The 18,913-nt window shown below is 40.5% G+C and overlaps 1 protein-coding gene across 12 annotated transcripts in view; it reads left to right on the plus strand.

Annotated features, from left to right (window-relative positions):
• Positions 1 to 18,913, plus strand: part of TENM2 (teneurin transmembrane protein 2) — a 2,592,228-nt gene that overhangs the window by 2,327,413 nt on the left and 245,902 nt on the right. For all 12 annotated transcript variants that reach the window (XM_056575104.1, XM_056575105.1, XM_056575107.1 and 9 more), the window contains one exon: positions 16,165 to 16,359. In XM_056575104.1, the coding sequence (XP_056431079.1) occupies positions 16,165 to 16,359 (195 nt within the window). The remainder of the gene's footprint in view (positions 1 to 16,164; positions 16,360 to 18,913) is intronic.

Below are 18,913 nucleotides of genomic sequence, written 5' to 3' on the forward strand. Positions count from 1 at the left end.
AATAACGGTCACATCCAGTTGACTGTTCAGGGAAAAGTGAAATTAGACTACTATATATGAAAATGCCTATATCTCAAGAAGAACATGGGGCATTGCAACAAAGAAAAAACAGGGTTGGAATCAGGGCATCGGAAGCTATGAAATTGTATTAAAAAAAACTAGAATTTTCTTTTTTTTAACTGGCCACAGTTTCTCTTTAAAGGGAACCAACCATCAGATTTTAGCCTGTGTAACGCTGGGCAGTGCGTTATATAGGTAAAATCTTTATTCTCTCCATCCCCCGGAGGCACTTCTGCCCCCAGGGATGGTGAGGATATGAACTTATAAACTAGCCACCACCGCACCCATAAGTAGTCCCTTGGGTGGGGAGCTCCTCTCACCTACTCCCATTCTTTGGCCGGCAGCGAAGCCCCCTTTGCTTGATTAATGGGCCACGTCATCACTGTGCTCACTCGGAGCAGAGCAATGGCGCAGCCCATCAATCAAGCGGAGGGGGCGTCGCTGCTGGTCAAAGACACAGGACTAGGTGTGAGGAGCTCCCCACCCAAGAGACTACTTACGGGCATGGCGGTGACTAGTTTATATCCTCACCATCCCTGAGGGCAGGATCGTCCCCCGGGGATGGTGAGGATAAAGATTTTACCCTATACAATGCTTTCCCAAGCATTATATAGGGTAAAATCTGATGACGCAACGGTTTATAAGAATATTCTAACTAGTGCAGAACTCTGGTATTTATTGAACGGTGGATTCAGCATGGACCATAGGTCAGACACTAACATAGAAAGATTACGCCTGTGCCTTAGGCTAGGTTCCCACTTGTTTTGTTTTGTTTTTTCACCTGAAAAAAATGCCAGAAAAACTGCCACTGATTTTCCTTTCGTTTTTACCTTTTTGTGGAAATTGCCTTTTTGGCCCCCACAGCCTCACTGTATTAAATACCCTGAGATGAAGGATTCCATGCGTTCAAGTAGTACTTTTCCAAATCCTGTCTACTTTTTTTTAGAACATGGCAGTGTGTATTATGCTTAGGCAGTAAAAACATCTCCAGATATGACAAATGAGGAACATTTCACTTCCAGGAACAATACATAGTGTAGAACAGCAGCAGCAACAAACTCCTGATAAATAAATTGACTCTTTCCGCAGACCTGCTAAATTACCCTTGAAACATTTGCTGTGTTAAACAAATATAAAGCACTACTAAAGGTTTTACTTGTTGTGTTTTATCAAAGAAAAAAATAGCAGCAAATTGAGCTTCTTCGTAAAACTAATATATATTTGTCCAGTTAAAAGCTAAAAACAACAATCAGAAATATTGGAGCGTAGGGGAAAAAAAAGTATTCTAAAAACGTCCTCCAGAAATATGGCAAAGAAACCTTTCTATTTCAGCCAAGGGTCCTATTATATATAAATAACTAGAATGTAAGTACAGATCTAACAAGAGTTTCTATTGTAGCAAATGCTCTGAAATTGTGCACTACACTATGTTTAGACTTAAATACAACATTCAGAATAGCAGCCTTGTTAACACAACCCCAATGAAACAACTCTGTACATAATTACCAACCCATATCATATTGTGATATTCATGGTGAAAGTAATGTTAGCACACCTACAATGACATAAGCATCACAATTGTAAAAAGAAAGAAGTAAACTTGTTTTAATTTTACAATATGTAAACCCAGCATAAAAATAAGTGATACTTATCTTCTGGATCTACCTCCACTGGATGGAATTTCCAATGCAATGGCAGAATGGCAGCGCTGGGGAATTAGGCAGGTGAGCATTGCTAATTTTTAAGCCAACAAGACTCAATTTTTACCACTGAATAACCCCCTTAAGTATTCTGAGCACATTTTGGGGAAAAAAGAACATATACGCAGGGACGATTTAACTGAAAATTCCATAAGTAAGGCTGTTTACTACTTTACAACTTACGCACAAAAAAAGTGCTTAGGTGCTCTATACGCAATGATAAATCTCTCCCATAGTGCACTAGATTTATCAGTAATCAGAATTGCTGGAAATAATACTATATAGCAATGAATGGTGATGAGATTTCATACAATTACAGCATATTGTATGATAAAAACCTGCTCTTGTATGTCTCCATACACACTCTAGCATTAAAGGGGTATTCTAGGAATTATTTTTATTTGACTATGCTAGAGGGGTTGTAAATTTAGTGTAGTTCATAATATAATGTCTGTACCTGTCTCTAATGGTTGGTCTTGCATTCTTATGTGATAGTTGCACTGGATGTTCATTTTTAACAGTTTATGAAATGACTCCAGTCTCAGAGTCTCGGCGGCACTGGATCCTGGGAATACCTATCTCACTAGTTGGATGATGACAGGGAGCCTGTTGTGCTTCAATTGGCGAAGAGGTCACAGGGAATTTGCAACAGCTGGAGGCACCCTGATTAGAAAGCACTTGGCTTTTGCATGGAATTCAGCTCGCTTGTGGTTCAGTGGGTGGGATGGCTGATGTGTGGGAAGGAGAAAAGTGGAATTATGGGATTTGTGGTAAAAGATAAAACGCCAGCAGGAAATACTCAGTTCATAAAAAGAAAGCCACAGCTATATGGTAATCTCACAACATAACCATTTAACCCAAAGACAAGCACAGATCCTTCCTAAGCATGTCTATTACTGTCTGCCAGGTATATAGTAAAATCACCTTATGGTGGATAACCCCTTTAATGAAAGACATTTGAGAGTCATACTGGGCAGTCTAAGCCCCCCATTAACCCCACTAAACTGTCATCCACTATGAAAATCAGCTTAACCCCTTAAGGACCCAGACCATTTTCACCTTAACCCCTTAAGGACCAAGGGCGTACAGGTACGCCCTTGGTCCTGCTCTCCTGATATAACGCGGGGTTACACAGTAACCCCGCGTCATATCATGGCGGGCCCGGCGTCATAGTGAAGCCGGGACCCGCCTCTAATAGCGCGCAGCGCCGATCGCGGCGCCGCGCGCTATTAACCCTTTAGCCGCGCGCTCAAAGCTGAGCCGCGCGGCTAAAAGTGAAAGTGAAAGTTCCCGGCTAGCTCAGTCGGGCTGTTCGGGATAGCCGCGGCTAATCGCGGCATCCCGAACAGCTGACAGGACAGCGGGAGGGCCCCTACCTGCCTCCTCGCTGTCCGATCGCCGAATGACTGCTCAGTGCCTGAGATCCAGGCATGAGCAGTCATCCGGCAGAATCGTTGATCACTGGTTTCTTATGAGAAACCAGTGATCAACATAGAAGATCAGTGTGTGCAGTGTTATAGGTCCCTATGGGACCTATAACACTGCAAAAAAAAAGTGAAAAAAAAAAGTGAATAAAGATCATTTAACTCCTCCCCTATTAAAAGTTTGAATCACCCCCCTTTTCCAATAAAAAAAAAAACACAGTGTAAATAAAAATAAAAATAAACATATGTGGTATCACCGCGTGCGGAAATGTCCGAATTATAAAAATATATCATTAATTAAACCGCTCGGTCAATGGCGTGCGCGCAAAAAAATTCCAAAGTCCAAAATAGTGCATTTTTGGTCACTTTTTATATCATTTAAAAATGAATAAAAAGTGATCAATAAGTCCTATCAATGCAAAAATGGTACCGTTAAAAACTTCAGATCACGGCGCAAAAAATGAGCCCTCATACCGCCCCATATACGGAAAAATAAAAAAGTTATAGGGGTCAGAAGATGACAATTTTAAACGTATTAATTTTCCTGCATGTAGTTATGATTTTTTCCAGAAGTCCGACAAAATCAAACCTATATAAGTAGGGTATCATTTTAATCGTATGGACCTACAGAATACAAATCAGGTCTCATTTTTACCGAAAAATGTACTACGTAGAAACGGAAGCCCCCAAAAGTTACAAAACAGCGTTTTTTTTTCAATTTTGTTGCACAATGATTTTTTTTCCCGCTTCACCATAGATTTTTGGGCAAAATGACTGACGTCATTACAAAGTAGAATTGGTGGCGCAAAAAATAAGCCATCATATGGATTTTTAGGTGTAAATTTGAAAGAGTTATGATTTTTTAAAGGCAAGGAGCAAAAAACGAAAATGCAAAAACGGAAAAACCTCCGGTCCTTAAGGGGTTAAAGGGGTATTCTAGGATTTTTTTTTTATTTGACTATGCTACAGGGGCTGTAAAGTTAGTGTTGTTCATAATATAGTGTCTGTACCTGTGCGTGACGGTTTTCTCACAATTCTTCTGTGATTTTCATCCCAATATTTGTTTTTAACAGCATACAAAATGACTGTTGTCTCAGATTTTGCACTGCGGCTGAGATCTGACTCACTAGTCAGATGATGACAGGGAGCCTGTCTGCTTCAGTGGGTGGAGGGATCGCTTGGTGGGAGAGAGATCAATCTGCAACGAATGCAACAGCTGTAGGCACACTGATGGAAAACCACATGTCTTTGGAATGGATGCAGCTCATTTATGTTTCAATGGGTGGGATGGAGGAAAATGGAATTATGGGATTTGTAGGCAAAAAAGAAAATTCGAACAGGAAATACCAGTTCACAAAAAGCTAGCCACAGTGTTACGGTAATCTCATAACATAGCCATTTAGCCCCAAGACAAGCATAGATCCTTCCTAAGCATGTCAATTACTGTCTGGCAGGTACATAGTAAAATCACCTTATGGTGGATAACCCCTTTAAGGACGTGGGCATTATTTGCACATCTGACCACTGTCACTTTAAGCATGAATAACTCTGGGATGCTTTTACTTTTCAATCTGATTCCGAGACAGTTTTTTGTGACATATTCTACTTTATGTTAGTGGTAAATTTTCGTCAATAATTGCATCATTTTGTGGTGAAAAATTCAAAAATTTGATGAAGAATTTGAAAATGTTGCATTTTTATTTAACTTTGAAGCTCTCTGCTTATAATGAAAATGGACATCCCAAGTAAATTATATATTGATTCACATATACAATATGTCTACTTTATGTTTCCATCATAAAGTTGACATGTTTTAACTTTTGGAAGACATCAGAGGGCTTCAAAGTTCAGCAGCAATTTTCCAATTTTTCTGAAAATTTTAAAAATTTGAATTTTTCAGGGACCAGTCAGTTTTGAAGTGGATTTGAAGGGCCTTCATATTAGAAATACCCCATAAATGACCCCATTATAAAAACTGCACCCCTCAAAGTATTCAAAATGACATTCAAAAAGTATGTTAACCCTTTATGGGTTTCACAGCAATAGCAGCAAACTGAAGAAGAAAATTTTAAATCTTCATGTTTTACACTCGCATGTTCTTATAGACCCAGTTTTCGAATTTTTGCAAGAGGTAAAAGGAGAGAAATCTCCTAAAATTTGTAACCCAATTTCTCTCAAGTAAGGAAATACCTCATATGTGTACGTTAAGTGCTCTGTGGGTGCACTAGAGGGTTCAGAAGGGAACGAGCAGCAAAGGGACTTTGGAGAATGAGCTTTTCTGAAATGGTTTTTTGTGGTCCTGTCACGTTTAGGAAGCCCCTATGATGCCAGAAGAGCAAATAAACCACATGGCATACTATTGTGGAAACTACACCCCTCAAGGAACGTAACAAGTGGTACAGTGAGCCTTAACACCCCACAGGTGTTTGACGACTTTGTATTAAAGTTGGATGTGTAATTGATTTTTTTTTTACACTAAAATGCTAGTTTTTCCCCAAATTTTACATTTTTACAAGGGTTAATAGGAGCAAATGCCCCTCATTTGTAACCCCATCTCTTCTGAGTATGGAAATACCCCATGTGTGGACGTCAAGTGCACTGCGGGCGAACTACAATGCTCAGAAGAGAAGGAGTCACATTTGGCTTTTGGAAAGCAAATTTAGCTGAAATGGTTTTTGGGGGGGCATGTCGCATTTAGGAAGCCCCTGTGGTGCCAGAACAGCAAAAAACCCTCCACATGGCATACTATTTTGGAAACTACACCCCTCAAGGAAAGTAACAAGGGGTACAGTGAGCATTAACACCCTTACAGGTGTTTGCCGACTTTTCGTTAAAGTCGGATGTGTAAACAAAATTTTTTTTTCACTAAAATGCTGTTTTTTCCCAAAATTTACAATTTTTACAACATGTAATAGGAGAAAATGCCCCCTGTTTTAACCCTGTTTCTTCTGAGTATGGAAATATCCCATGTGTGGATTTAAAGTGGTCTGCGGGCGAACTACAGTGCTCAGAAGAGAAGGAGCGCCATTGGGCTTTTGGAGAGAGAATTTGGCTGGAATTCAAGTCGGGGGCTATGTGCATTTACAAAGCCCCCATGGTGCCAGAACAATAGACCCCCCCGCATGTGACCCTATTTCAGAAACTACACCCCTCACAGAATGTAACAATGGGTGCAGTGAGCATTTATACCCCACTGGCATTTGACAGGCTTTTGGAACAGTGGGCTGTGCAAGTGAAAAATTACATTTTTCATTTTCATGGACGACTGTTCCAAAAATCTGTCAGACACCAATGGGGCGTAAATGCTCACTGCACCCCTTATTATATTCCGTGAGGGGTGTAGTTTCAAAAATGGGGGTCACATGTGGGGGGCTTCCGCTGTACTGGAACCATGGGGGCTTTGTAAACATGGCCTTCAATTCCAGACAAATTCTCTCTCCTAAAGCCCAATGGTGCTCCTTCTCTTCTGAGCACTGTAGTGCGCCAGCAGAGCACTTTACATCCACACATGGGATAATTATATACTCAGATGAAATGGTGTTACAAATTCTGGGGGCTTTTTTCCTATTACCCCTTGTGAAAATGAAAAAATTGGGATAACACCAGCATTTTAGTAAAAAATTTAAAACATTTCCTTTTCACGTCCAATTTTAACGAAAATTCTTCCAACACCCGTGGGGTGTTAAGGCTCACTATACCCCTTGTTATGTTTTTTTGTGGTTATGTCAGAATAGCTGTAACCAGCTTCGTTGTGTGCCCGCAGAGCATTTTACACCCACATGTGGGATATTTCCATACTAAGGAAAAGTATGGGGCAACACCAGCATGTTAGCGTAAAAAAATAAAATGTTATCACAACTGCATGCTGGAGTAGACCCAACTTTACCTTTTCATAAGGAATGAAAAGAGAAAAAACCCACCAATATTTGCGAAGCAATTTCTCCCGAGTACGGAAATACCCCATATGTGATCCTAAACTGTTTTTTTGAAATACGACAGGGCTCCGAAGTGAGAGAGCGCCAGGCGCATTTGAGGCCTTAATTAGGAATTTGCATAGGGGTGGACATAGGGATATTCTACACCAGTGATTCCCAAACAGGGTGCTTTCAGCTGTTGCAAAACTCCCAGCATGCCTGGACAGTCAGTGGCTGTCCGGAAATGCTGGGAGTTGTTGTTTTGCAATAGCTGGAGGCTCCCTTTTGGAAACACTGCTGTACCAGAAGTTTTCATTTTTATTGGGGGGGGGGGGGAGGTTAAGGGACTGTGTAGGGTTATGTGTATATGTAGTGTTTTTTTTACTTTTTATTATTTGTTAGTGTAGTGTAGTGTTTTTAGGGTACATTCAAACTGGTGGGGGTTCACATCGAGTTTTTCGCTGGGAGTTTTGGCTGCAGCGGAAAATTAGCTGCATCTCAAATTTGCAGGGAGAAACTCACTGTAAACCCCCGCCCGTGTGAATGTACCCTGTACATTCAAATGGGGGGACCTCCAGCTGTTGCAAAACTACTACTCCCAACATGCTGTTTGGCTGTACGTGCATGCTGGGGGTTGTAGTTATGCAACAGCTGGAGGCACACTGGTTGCAAAACACTGAGAGTTTGTTACTTAACTCAGTGTTTCGCAACCAGTGTGCCTCCAGCTGTTGCAAAACTACAACTCCCAGTATGTATGGTCTGTCAATGCATGCTGGGAGTTGTAGCTTTGCAACAGATGGAGGCACACTGGTTGCGAAAAACAGTAAGCCTCCCCACACACCCCCACTAGTCCGGCCGACTGATCATGCCAATCGTGAGGTGGCACCGGTGCCACCTCACTCCTGCTGGTAAAGGGTGATAGGACGCCACCTATCACCCTTTTTTTCTGGGTCACCGTTGACCCGATTGACCCAGAATTGCCGCTTATCGCCGGTCTGACTTGGGGGTCTCAGAACCCCCCAGGTGTTTGCACGGGGTGCCTGCTGAACGATTTCAGCAGGCATCCCGGTCCCCACTCGGTGTGCGACGGGGACCAGAATTCCCACGGCATACAGGTATGTCCTGGGTCCTTAAGTACCAGGGAGCCAGGGCATACCCTGCAAACCCTAGGTCCTTAAGGGGTTAAAGGGGAACTCTGGTGGAAACAAGTAGACAACAAATGTTTTCAAATCAACTGGTGCCTGAAAGTTAAACAGATTTGTAAATTACATCTATAAAAAAATCTTAAACCTTCCAGTACTTATTAGCTGCTATATGAAGCAACAGTGCTCTCTGCTGACACCTCTGTCCATGTCAGGAACTTTCCAGATTAGAATCATATCCCCATAGAAAACCTCTCCTTGTTACAGTTGCGCTCCAGTCGGACTCGCCGGCTGTGAGCGCTTTCTGTCCTCGCTGTCGGCAGGGCTGTGATTCGCAGTGCTGGACGTGCCCGCATGCGAGTCTCAGCCTGTCGCTTACCGTCCTGTGTCCTTGCTCCCTGATGTCCCCGCAGCTCCGGCGTGTGTGCCTCCTGCTCTTTGGGCGCGTGCACACCGGAGCTCTGTTTCTTAAAGGGCCAGTACCCTATTAGTCTAAGTGTCTGCACCTGTCCTCTGGTCCATAAGTATCTGCTCCTCCCTGCTCCCTGGGCAGGATCTTTGGTTGTTTTTGCCATAGTGAAGTCCTGTGCTCCTGTTTCTGTGACTCTGTTCCTAGTTACCCTACCTTCCTTGCACCTGTGTTCCTGCCCTGACCTTCTGTCATCTTGCCACGTCCTGACAGTCTCTGTCTGTGTCATGCCACCTCCCAGCTAACTGTGTGGGAGAGTCGTGCCAGGGGTAGTGACCAGGATACTGCCTGCCGCAGCAAGACCATCCCGCTTTGCGACGGGCTCTGGTTAAAAAACCAGACTTAAAAACCAGACTTAGACTTCGCTCCCTGGCACAGCTCACGTTATACTCCACACATGCCTAGAGGATCCACCACCTGCTGTCCACCTGCCGTGATTCCTATAACACCTGCTCTGGACAGTTCCTGACATGGACAGTGGTGTCAGTAGAGAGCACTGTTGTCAGAAAGAAAAGAACTTCACAAATTTCTCTGTAGTATATCTGTAGTATACAGCAGCTAATAAGTACTAGAAGGGTTAAGATTTATAAATAGAAGTAATTTACAAATCTGTTAAACGTTGTTGCACCAGTTGATCTGAAAACATTTTTTTTCCACCGGAGTTCCCTTTAAATACATCCAGTGTTCACTAGATGGCCCTGCAGACAGGGCAGAGACACAGCAGGACAGAATTGAACTGTTTATCAGAGTGAATAAAAGGTAGGGGTGTTCTTGTAAGATATATAAGAAAGTTTATTATATTTACTTGTACTGCAGTGCTGATCTATGCAGAGTTTGTTGAAATGATAATGCCTATTAAATAACTAATGCTGGAGGGGAAGGAGAGCAAAGTTCATGTACTTATGGCCATACACTTAATTTATACGCTCACATACATGGACATAGCTTTGTAATTGGCATACTTGTGTAAGCATTAAAGACATCTTTAACTTTTTAATGGCTTTTAAGAGGCACTGTCATTGTTTGAAACTTTTCATATATTGCAGGACTCGTTATAATATGACTTTTCACAATATACACTTGTTAAATTTTTTTTTACATTTTCACCTAAAATGAAAGCTCAAAATGGCCACCACTAGGGGTCGCCTGCCTTTTAGCCAGACAGATTAGTCTAGATTTTACAGCATACTGGATACAGGCCGTAAAGCATACCAGTATCCAGTATAGGAGATTTCTATTGGGTGTATGCGTGGGCACGCACTGCCTGTGAATGAGCACAGGGAGCGTGCTCACACAGGCAGTTCCCCCCCCCTCCCTCACTGCCTTCAGACATGCATCAAGGTCAGTTCCCAATTCAGCCCCCTGCAGAGCGCATTGAGAGGCCTTACCTGGTATGTTGCCACTGTGAAAACTACTAAATATGCCTGTCCTTTGCTTATGTGGAGCTGGCCCTGGAGGATCGTCACTGCTCCGGCCACGATTCCTGCTTTCTCCCGTGCTGCGGCCCCTCCTGCAGCCTTTAATGCGTCCCATGCTCCGGCCCCTGCTCTCTCCCCTGCTCTGGCCCCTGCTCTCTCCCGTGCTGCGACCCCTGCTGCAGCCTCTAATGCGTCCTGTGCTCCAGCACCATCCCGTGCTCCAGCCCCTACTCTCTCCCATGCTCCGGCCCCTGCTCTCTCCCGTGCTCCGGCCCCTGCTGCAGCCTCTAATGTGTCCTGTGCTGCGGCCTCTAATGCGTCCTGTGCTGCGGCCCTGGCTGGTTCTGTAAATGTCTTAGCTATCCTCCCAGCCAGGGCCTCTGCACATGGGGCTAGGTGCACTGCAGAACATTGCTCCCTAGGATTTTCCACAGATCCAAGGGTGCAATGCTCTGCAGTCTACACATACCCCCCCCCCCATGTGTCTATACAGGTGGGGGTATGTGCAAGCAACAGTGCAATGCTCTGCACATACCCCCCCCCCCCCATGTGTATAGCAGTGTGTGTGTGTGTGAACATTCCTATACAGGTGGGGTTATGTGCAGAGCATTGCAACGTTGCCTGTATTACAGACAACGGTGCAATGCTCTGCACATTCCTCCACCTGTATAGGAATGTTCCTACAGGAGACAGACTGACACGCCCCCTCCAGCCAGCACAAAAAGTTACTCACCAGCACATAAATGCTTATATCTCTGGATATATAGGTCCGAGACACATAACAATTATATGCACATGATCAGGATTGGGTACTGAGTAACATATCACTTTTTTTCCTTTTTTTGCACTATGACAGGTACGCTTTAAATGAATTTTTTTTTTTGTCTTATTCAAAGTTGGTCTATGAGTTTCAATGCCCCTGTAGGACAATATTTCCATGAATGCTAATATGCTATTATCATAGATGATTTTCATTAATCCTGGCCTGTAATAGATAGATAAATGTATTTAAAGAATACTTGCCTTCAAGTTCATACAGCAGTTTTAAATGTGTCACTAGACCTGCCAAGATGTTCATAAGAAACTCTTTAAGCCATTGCCTGGCCATATGTTCTTAGGATCCATAAGACATCTTCAGTCAGATTTTTTTTTTTTAAAGCTTCTGCAGTGGGAGCTTTAAAACTATATTTGTTCATTGTGAAATTCAATTAGAATCAATTTAATGCTGGTATTTCCATCCAGCAGCGTTTATTTCAGACCTGCATAACACCATGTAGATTGATTAGCCATGTAGATTAGGTCTGTGTGGTTTCCAAAATGTAAACCATAAAATTATCTGTACGGTGCTTTCCTGTTGATCCAAATAAAAGTTATCATAACCTAAGGCAAGTCTTATCTTAGAAAGAAAAAAAAATACCAAAGCTATTTGTACAAAAAAAAAATCTCTTAAAAGCTGAAGAACCTAACGTAAATTATTCTTAAACAATGTGGAATGAAGGAAAGGTAATATGTGGCTTCATGGCAGTTTTTGCTAAGATATCTTAAAGAAAGCCTGTAACTATGACTATATGTAACAAGTGCTGTCCAATCTACTGGCATTATGTTATACAGCAGGAGGAACTGAGCAGGGTAAGGCGTGATTTAGTATTAAAAAATTAATCTGAAAATCTTTACAACTAGTAACTTATTGATTAAAAATCCCTGGTAATACTGGGCCTAGGAGTCCAGTGGGTGGTCCTACTCAGTGGTTGACAGCGTCTCTTGTATAAGCCTAAATACAGATATAGCTGTCAGACACTGAGTAGTACAACCCACTGGACTCCTAATCACAGAATAAGGAGAGATTTAAACAAATAAAAGTCATAGTGGTTACCCACAACACTAGATGAATCTAGTCAGCTCCTGTTTATGCTAAACAAAAATCCTACATATGGAATCCCTTTTTGTTGAAGGAGAGCTGTATTGTCCCTATAAACTTGAGATTTACAGTAGATGCCAATAAAATCCTCAAGCTCCACCAACATAAATCACATCTTTTGAAACTGTGTAATGGCAACAATTACAAGCTTTCTTATTTTATAGATCTCTGTAAATCACAGAAAAAAGACTTATTTAGGCTCATGTCTTATGCAAATTGAGTTAACCTGGGGGGATCTTTAAGAACTTATCTATTTTCCCAGAAGGGGGGCATTGATCATTTTTGATGTCTGTTGCTGGCAGAGGGTCTCTGAGAATTTTTTGGTGGCATCTTACACCGTAGGTACAGTTCACCCCCTGAGAGCCAAGGCTATTTCACACTCAAGATCTCTGAAAAATAAAAGAGAAGAGATATCTATCATTGTTCATACGTAGCTTAATTTTGCTGGTATTTGCTGACTGTTTTCTCTCACATGGGTCTTAAATCACTCACAGATTTTACCAGTCTCACCCTTCACCGACAGTTGAGCACTCGATACAGGAACCTCCCAATAAGACCTTTCCTGCTCTGGCCATCGCCTTGCTCTGGCGTCTTCTCTTCTCATGCTGGCGCCGGCCACGGGGAAGTCATGTGACTGCTCCTTATCACCTGACGCGCCCTGGCCAACACACTTACGGCACCTACTAACTACTCTACTGCTGCAGGGGGGGGGGGGTGATGAGACAAGTCCGGCCCTTTGCTCTGTTCACCACTCCACACACTCAGGAGGAGGGAAGGAGAGTCCAGCTCTCCCCTCAAGTGCATAGCACACCTGTTGGTCCAACCACTGGTAGCCGCCAGACTGCGGCACCCCGCTCTCTGTCCATCCATCGGCTCCCGGACTGTGCCATTCCATTCCCTGGCTCAGGATCACACTCCATCCTCAATACTTCTTGGTAGGTTGGAGGCGGCGAGGGTGAGAAGGTCCCACAGGTGTGTCCCTACATCATAACGTCCCAACACACCGCGACCAAGCAAATTTGAACGGATAGATAATAGGGAGCGATGAGGGATGGGGGAAGTATATTAATGACGTAGGTAGAGGTCTGTTAGGTGAACAGATCATGCGGTGGGGTATTCCTGAGCATTATGGTGTTGTGTTTTTTTTTTTTTTTTCTTTGAAATATGTCAGTTAAAATAAGAATGTGGAATGTAAAAGGGATTGGAGACATGTGTAAAAGATTGGCGGTCTTCGAACATATTACAAAATTCCTACCAGCAATAGTGTGCCAAGTAGAATCTCATGTGACCAAGGAAAGTAGACAGAAATTGAATAGAAGATGGGCAAATATTATTTTACATTCCTATTTTTCCAGCTTTTCATCAGGGATTTCACTATACATACATAGGAGTATAAAGTTACTCATATTGGCAAAATTAATCGATACTCAGCGAAGATCTATCATTCTTCATGTGAAAATAAATCACCATGAATTGATCTTACCCTTCTTTTACATCCCTCCCCCATTCCTTAAAGCATACCTGTCAGATCACCAAGAAAAAGAAAGAAAAAACTGTTATATGTCGCTCAATATCTCATCCTGATCATTTTTATGTGTCTATGACCTATATTTCCTATATGACCTAGATAAGTTGTTATGGGGTAGAGGAAAGGTCAGAATAAAATATGCTAGTCTGACTTTCCCTGAAGGGAAAGGTGGATGGGGACTACCGAATTTTAAATATTACTTTTTGACGGCAAAGGCCCAAGATACATGAGGGGAGTATGTAAAGAAGCATTTAAAAACATATTTGAATTGATGGAAGCACAACCACATAATTTCTTGTTGGCTCAGATAACACAGAGTGATTTATATTTTAAAGTGTGGAGAGAAATTAGACAAATGTGTAAAGTAAAGGGTAGCTTTGAATTTACACCATTATGGGGAAATAGTAATTTGAGTGAATTCAATAGAGGGATTGATAGTGATTTTTGGACACAAAGGGGAGTTAGATATATTGTACAAATATACTTTACAAGGTAAAGTCATTTCATTTAAATCACTAAAGACACTATATGGTATTGAAGCAAACCGAGAATTTTGGTGTGTTCAATTAAAACATGCAGATACATGCACAAAAAAATAGAGATTACTTAATTATAGAATCACTTAGTTAAATTTATTTATTTTTAGATTCCACCAGGTTCTAAAGCTTTAAGACACACATATAGGAATCTGATAGGTGCATAGATCAGAGGACTTCCAAGAGAGAATTAAAGGTAAATGGGAAAAATCACAGGTAGTATAGATAAGTTAAGTTGGGAAAGAATTAGTAAAAATTTGGTTTTGTGCTCATCAAATAAGAAATGTCAATTCCTCCAGTTGCGTCTAATTTATAGATCTTATTACTCTCCGTTATACTTGTGGAAAATCAAGTGTAAGGCTAACTCAAAAATGTCCAAAATGCGAGGAGGAAAACGCAGATTTAGAACATCTTATCTGGGAATGCCCTTGGGTAAGATAGTTCTGGAATAACATATTTGCAAATATAGAACAGAAATTTGACATACAGTTAAACATAACGTCAGGAATATAATCCTAGGGGACATTATGGATCTTGGCCCCTTAAATAATATTTGTGGGAAACTATCCTGGGTAAATATTTAATACTAACTAAATGGTTTGCACCTACCACCCCCAGAATGGGTAGAGTTGGTTGATCGAGTAAAAAAATATGAAACATTTTGAGTTGGTAAATCAAAAAACAAAATGAAAGCAAATGAAGCTACTTGGGGTCTATGGAAATAATTTTTTTTCTTTTTTTGCCCAGGAATGGGTGGGGTGTATGTTTATACATGTATATTTGTCATATCTGGTTGATTTTAACTGTAAGTCTTATGTTTTATAAAATAAAACTTTAAATAAAAAACTAAAATAAAAAAAAAAGCTTCCCCAGGTGCAATTGACTGGAAAGTGTGCTGCCGAAACATAGCAACCGCAAATTTTCATATGGCGCACAGCTAAAAAAAAAAAAAAGTCTTATTCCTGGGATATATAGTGACAGATAAATATGAAGACATGATAAGGAAGCTTATAGTTCTAGTCATTACACCGTCGTAGAAATATAACATGCTTCATCCACATGGTAGGTTTCCCTCACTGATCAAGTGATTGCTGTGAGTTCATCTATAAAAACCACTGTCATGTTATGGGCAGGCAATGCAGCAGACAGCTGTCCACGAGACAACCCTTGCGGATGTGGTGAAGGTGAATATTCCTGGCTTCCTATGGTAGTCATCTCTGTTATGTGGGGTACTTAGTGAAACATGTAAAAATGACATTTCTTGTGGCAGGATTTACAGTATGTGTGTTAATGAGTGTATATAATATAAATAAATAAATGTGTATACTAATTTACACTTGACATAGGAGGCCGTGTTAACCTAGATCCACATGTGCGTCCTTGTGACCTATTTTTATTCTTACATTATGTTTTATATAGTGTATATATAATACATTCATAGAAATAGGCCACAAGGCTACACGCGACACACAGGTTAGCAGTAACTCTGTAACAGCATTCTGCCTTGTTGCATCATAAAAGCCATTGAATGGTTTGTAGTTGTGTCAGCTCTGTATAGTAAGCTCTATATATATATGGAGCAAGGCATAGATGTTTCAGACTATTGTATTATCATTGACCTTTTGAACCCAGGAATACAGTCCTAGATTTGATTTTACTTTATATTCTACATTCGTACTTTCTGCACTGTAATAAAACCTTGTTTTCCTTTATCAGCGAGGAGACTTTTATCTTTTTCTCATTTTCCTTTGGAAGGAAAGTATCATGTTATACATGAGCTATAACAGTAGCTGTGTGTGTTGGTGATTGTCATTCATGCAGCTTTACAGCATCTGTTCAATACATAGCCTGGGTATCATTGCCAAAATCAATCACGATTGGATTTTATATTACACAAATTAAATATATTTATAAAGAGGTCACAGCGCATTGAGATGAATCAATACGTAGCCTATCTGAAACCACAAGTGGACTGCTTGATTAACTTATATTGCAAATACTGTGTGCGCATGTAAGCATTAATATTTGCCTTCTCTCTCTTTCATGTATTTTCAGCTGCTTGTCCAGTGTTGTGCAGTGGCAATGGGCAGTACTCCAAGGGCACTTGCATCTGCTACAGCGGCTGGAAAGGGGCAGAATGTGATGTACCCAGCAGTCAATGTATAGACCCTTCCTGCAGCACTCATGGGTCTTGCATGGAAGGAAACTGTGTATGTTCTGCGGGATTCAAAGGGGACAACTGTGAAGAAGGTATATCTTATATTATGATGCTTATTCACTTCTGTACAGACTATAACTACAAACAATTTGCTCACAGCACAATAGAAACAAAAAAATTGGTGACAATGCCATGCCTGACCTTGATCTAAAAAAATCCTAATTTAAACTATTTGACATAAGCAGGTGGAAAATGAATTCACAAAAAAGCAGATATGTAAAGTGGCCAAATGTTATGCTCATGTAATATATATTTTAGAGGTGAAATATGCAATTTAAGGCTACAGACTAATAAACATCTACCAGCCCAAAACTATATAAAGCAATATATATATATATATATATATATATATATATATATATATAGGCAAAACATACTTTGGGGTGCCGAAAAAGCAACAGAATTCTGGTGTAAGATTCTGGTGCAGTTTAAGCTTACTAATAGTAGCATTCTGTTATTTCAGGGTGCAATTGTAGGCTGGTAGGAAGATTGGGGGAGATTTATCAAATTCTGTCCAGAAAAAAAATTGTTGAGCTGCCCATAGCGACCAATCAGATTGTGTCTTTCATTTTTGAAAAGGCCTCTGAAAAATGAAAGATGCAATGTGATTGGTTGCTATGGTCAACATAGCAACTTTTCCTCTGGGCAGGTTTTGATAAATCTCGCCTATATAAAAATCAACAGCAATACCATGTACAGTATGGAAGTTCGTTCAAAGGTTCATATTAATTGATATTGAAAAATTTGAACAATTCAATGCGGCTCTATATTTATTTTGTCGCCAGAAACATTGGATAGGTACTAATTCATATGGACTTTTTGGTCATCTCAACCTTTATCAACTGATATATGCCTGGAGCTTTGAGGCGTACAGGTTTATGTCATTGAAAAAGGGTTAAGAATATTCTAATGTCATAGGCCCTTGTAAGGCTACATTCACAAGGTGGAATATTTATAGAATGTCCGACATTCCTCAAATAGGGGGCCCCAGGAGGAACATGCCGTGCATTTGTGTTTACGTGTAACATATTTTTTATACTCTTGAAGAGAATGAAAACATTTATGAATGCTAAAAACTCATTTTAACTTTTCCCATTGACAAAAAAATAATATTGCAATGTATATGCTTTTTTTTTTTAAACATAATAAACCAGAAACAGTAAAATTTAAAGACAAAACGGTGTAAAAACAGCAAAAGCTAAGTTTCTTTGGTGCAAATTGTGACCAAATTCTGATGCATTTGCTATAGTAAATCTATTTGCTCTCAAGTATGTTTTGTTGCTCTATATTGTTGCTCTATATATTTTTTAGCAGGTAGATGATTAGTCACCTAACATAGGCAAATACTCTGTTATAGATTTTTTTTTACAGTATGTCATGTAAAGAATGGGCAAGTGTCCATAGCCTTTTTAATATCAGACATATGATAAATGGTAAAATAACCTTATGTTTCACAGAGCATTTAAATACATTACACATCAAAGAGAGCATGAGTACAAGGGATGCAGGCATCAGTCATTTAAATGCACTAGGAACCTGCTGCCAGAGATACTCCAAATGATTATAGTATAGGATGATGAATGACTTCTTATGAAGTGTCCTGTATTAAGTGAAAGTCTGGATCAGGGCCACACATCCTCATCTATAGCATTGTAAAGAGAAGCCACTGTATACAATAGCACCACAAGTCCAGTGCATATAATAGTGATAAAAGGTTAAATCATTGTTCACGCCACCTCTTCCACCTACTTGTGAAAGCCCTGTGAATGTCTGGCTGCACACAGTTTTACGCATTACTATAATATTATGCAGTTAATAATATTGATCGCTCCTCAAAAACTAATGAAGCCGTGTCATTCACATGCCCTTATCAAAGTACAGAATGGAACTAAGAACTCTGAGTCAGCTGTATTTTTTATTCAACTTAAGCTTTTTAGTTGGGATATTCATCATACTATGTTGTCCAAACAATTCACCTGAAATGAAAGTGGCATAGAAATCAATATGATCCATATATTCTGCCGCATAAACACTGTTCCTATATTAACAAATTTGCTATGGAAAATGAAATGGAACATTTGTCAGATTTTGCACTCTGTTGCGGCACGTACCTAACTGAAATTGACAAATTAGGTTAGCTTAGTACTGTAGTATTTGCCAGTCTTGTGGTTGAGTCATTTTTCAATGACATTTAAGTTTATAAATGTAATTTACGGTTCAGTGGGGTCGTACAGTGTGTACAGCTCATACAGCTACTCTATATACCTATGTTCGTTTTCCTGTATCCATTGACTGGAAACTCCAAGCCCTGTAATATAAAGAAGTCTAGAAAACCTTTAAGTATCTGTTAATAGCTGCATGTTATCCCTTGCTGGAGGCTACGCAGTTCATACAGTAATAATTCTGATTTTCACTTAATTCATCTACTGTACCATTTAAACATATTAATTTTATCGCTCCACGTTGTGGTGACAGTGACATAAAATTTGAAGAGTCTCCTGTGTCCATTCTGTTCTACCTTGATTTTTAATAGTTGAAGGTATTAAATTTACACTCCCCCATAAAATACCAATCCGTGCTTGTGAA

The sequence above is a fragment of the Hyla sarda genome, chromosome 4, assembly GCF_029499605.1.
Source record: "Hyla sarda isolate aHylSar1 chromosome 4, aHylSar1.hap1, whole genome shotgun sequence".
NCBI classification, from domain to species: domain Eukaryota; kingdom Metazoa; phylum Chordata; class Amphibia; order Anura; family Hylidae; genus Hyla; species Hyla sarda.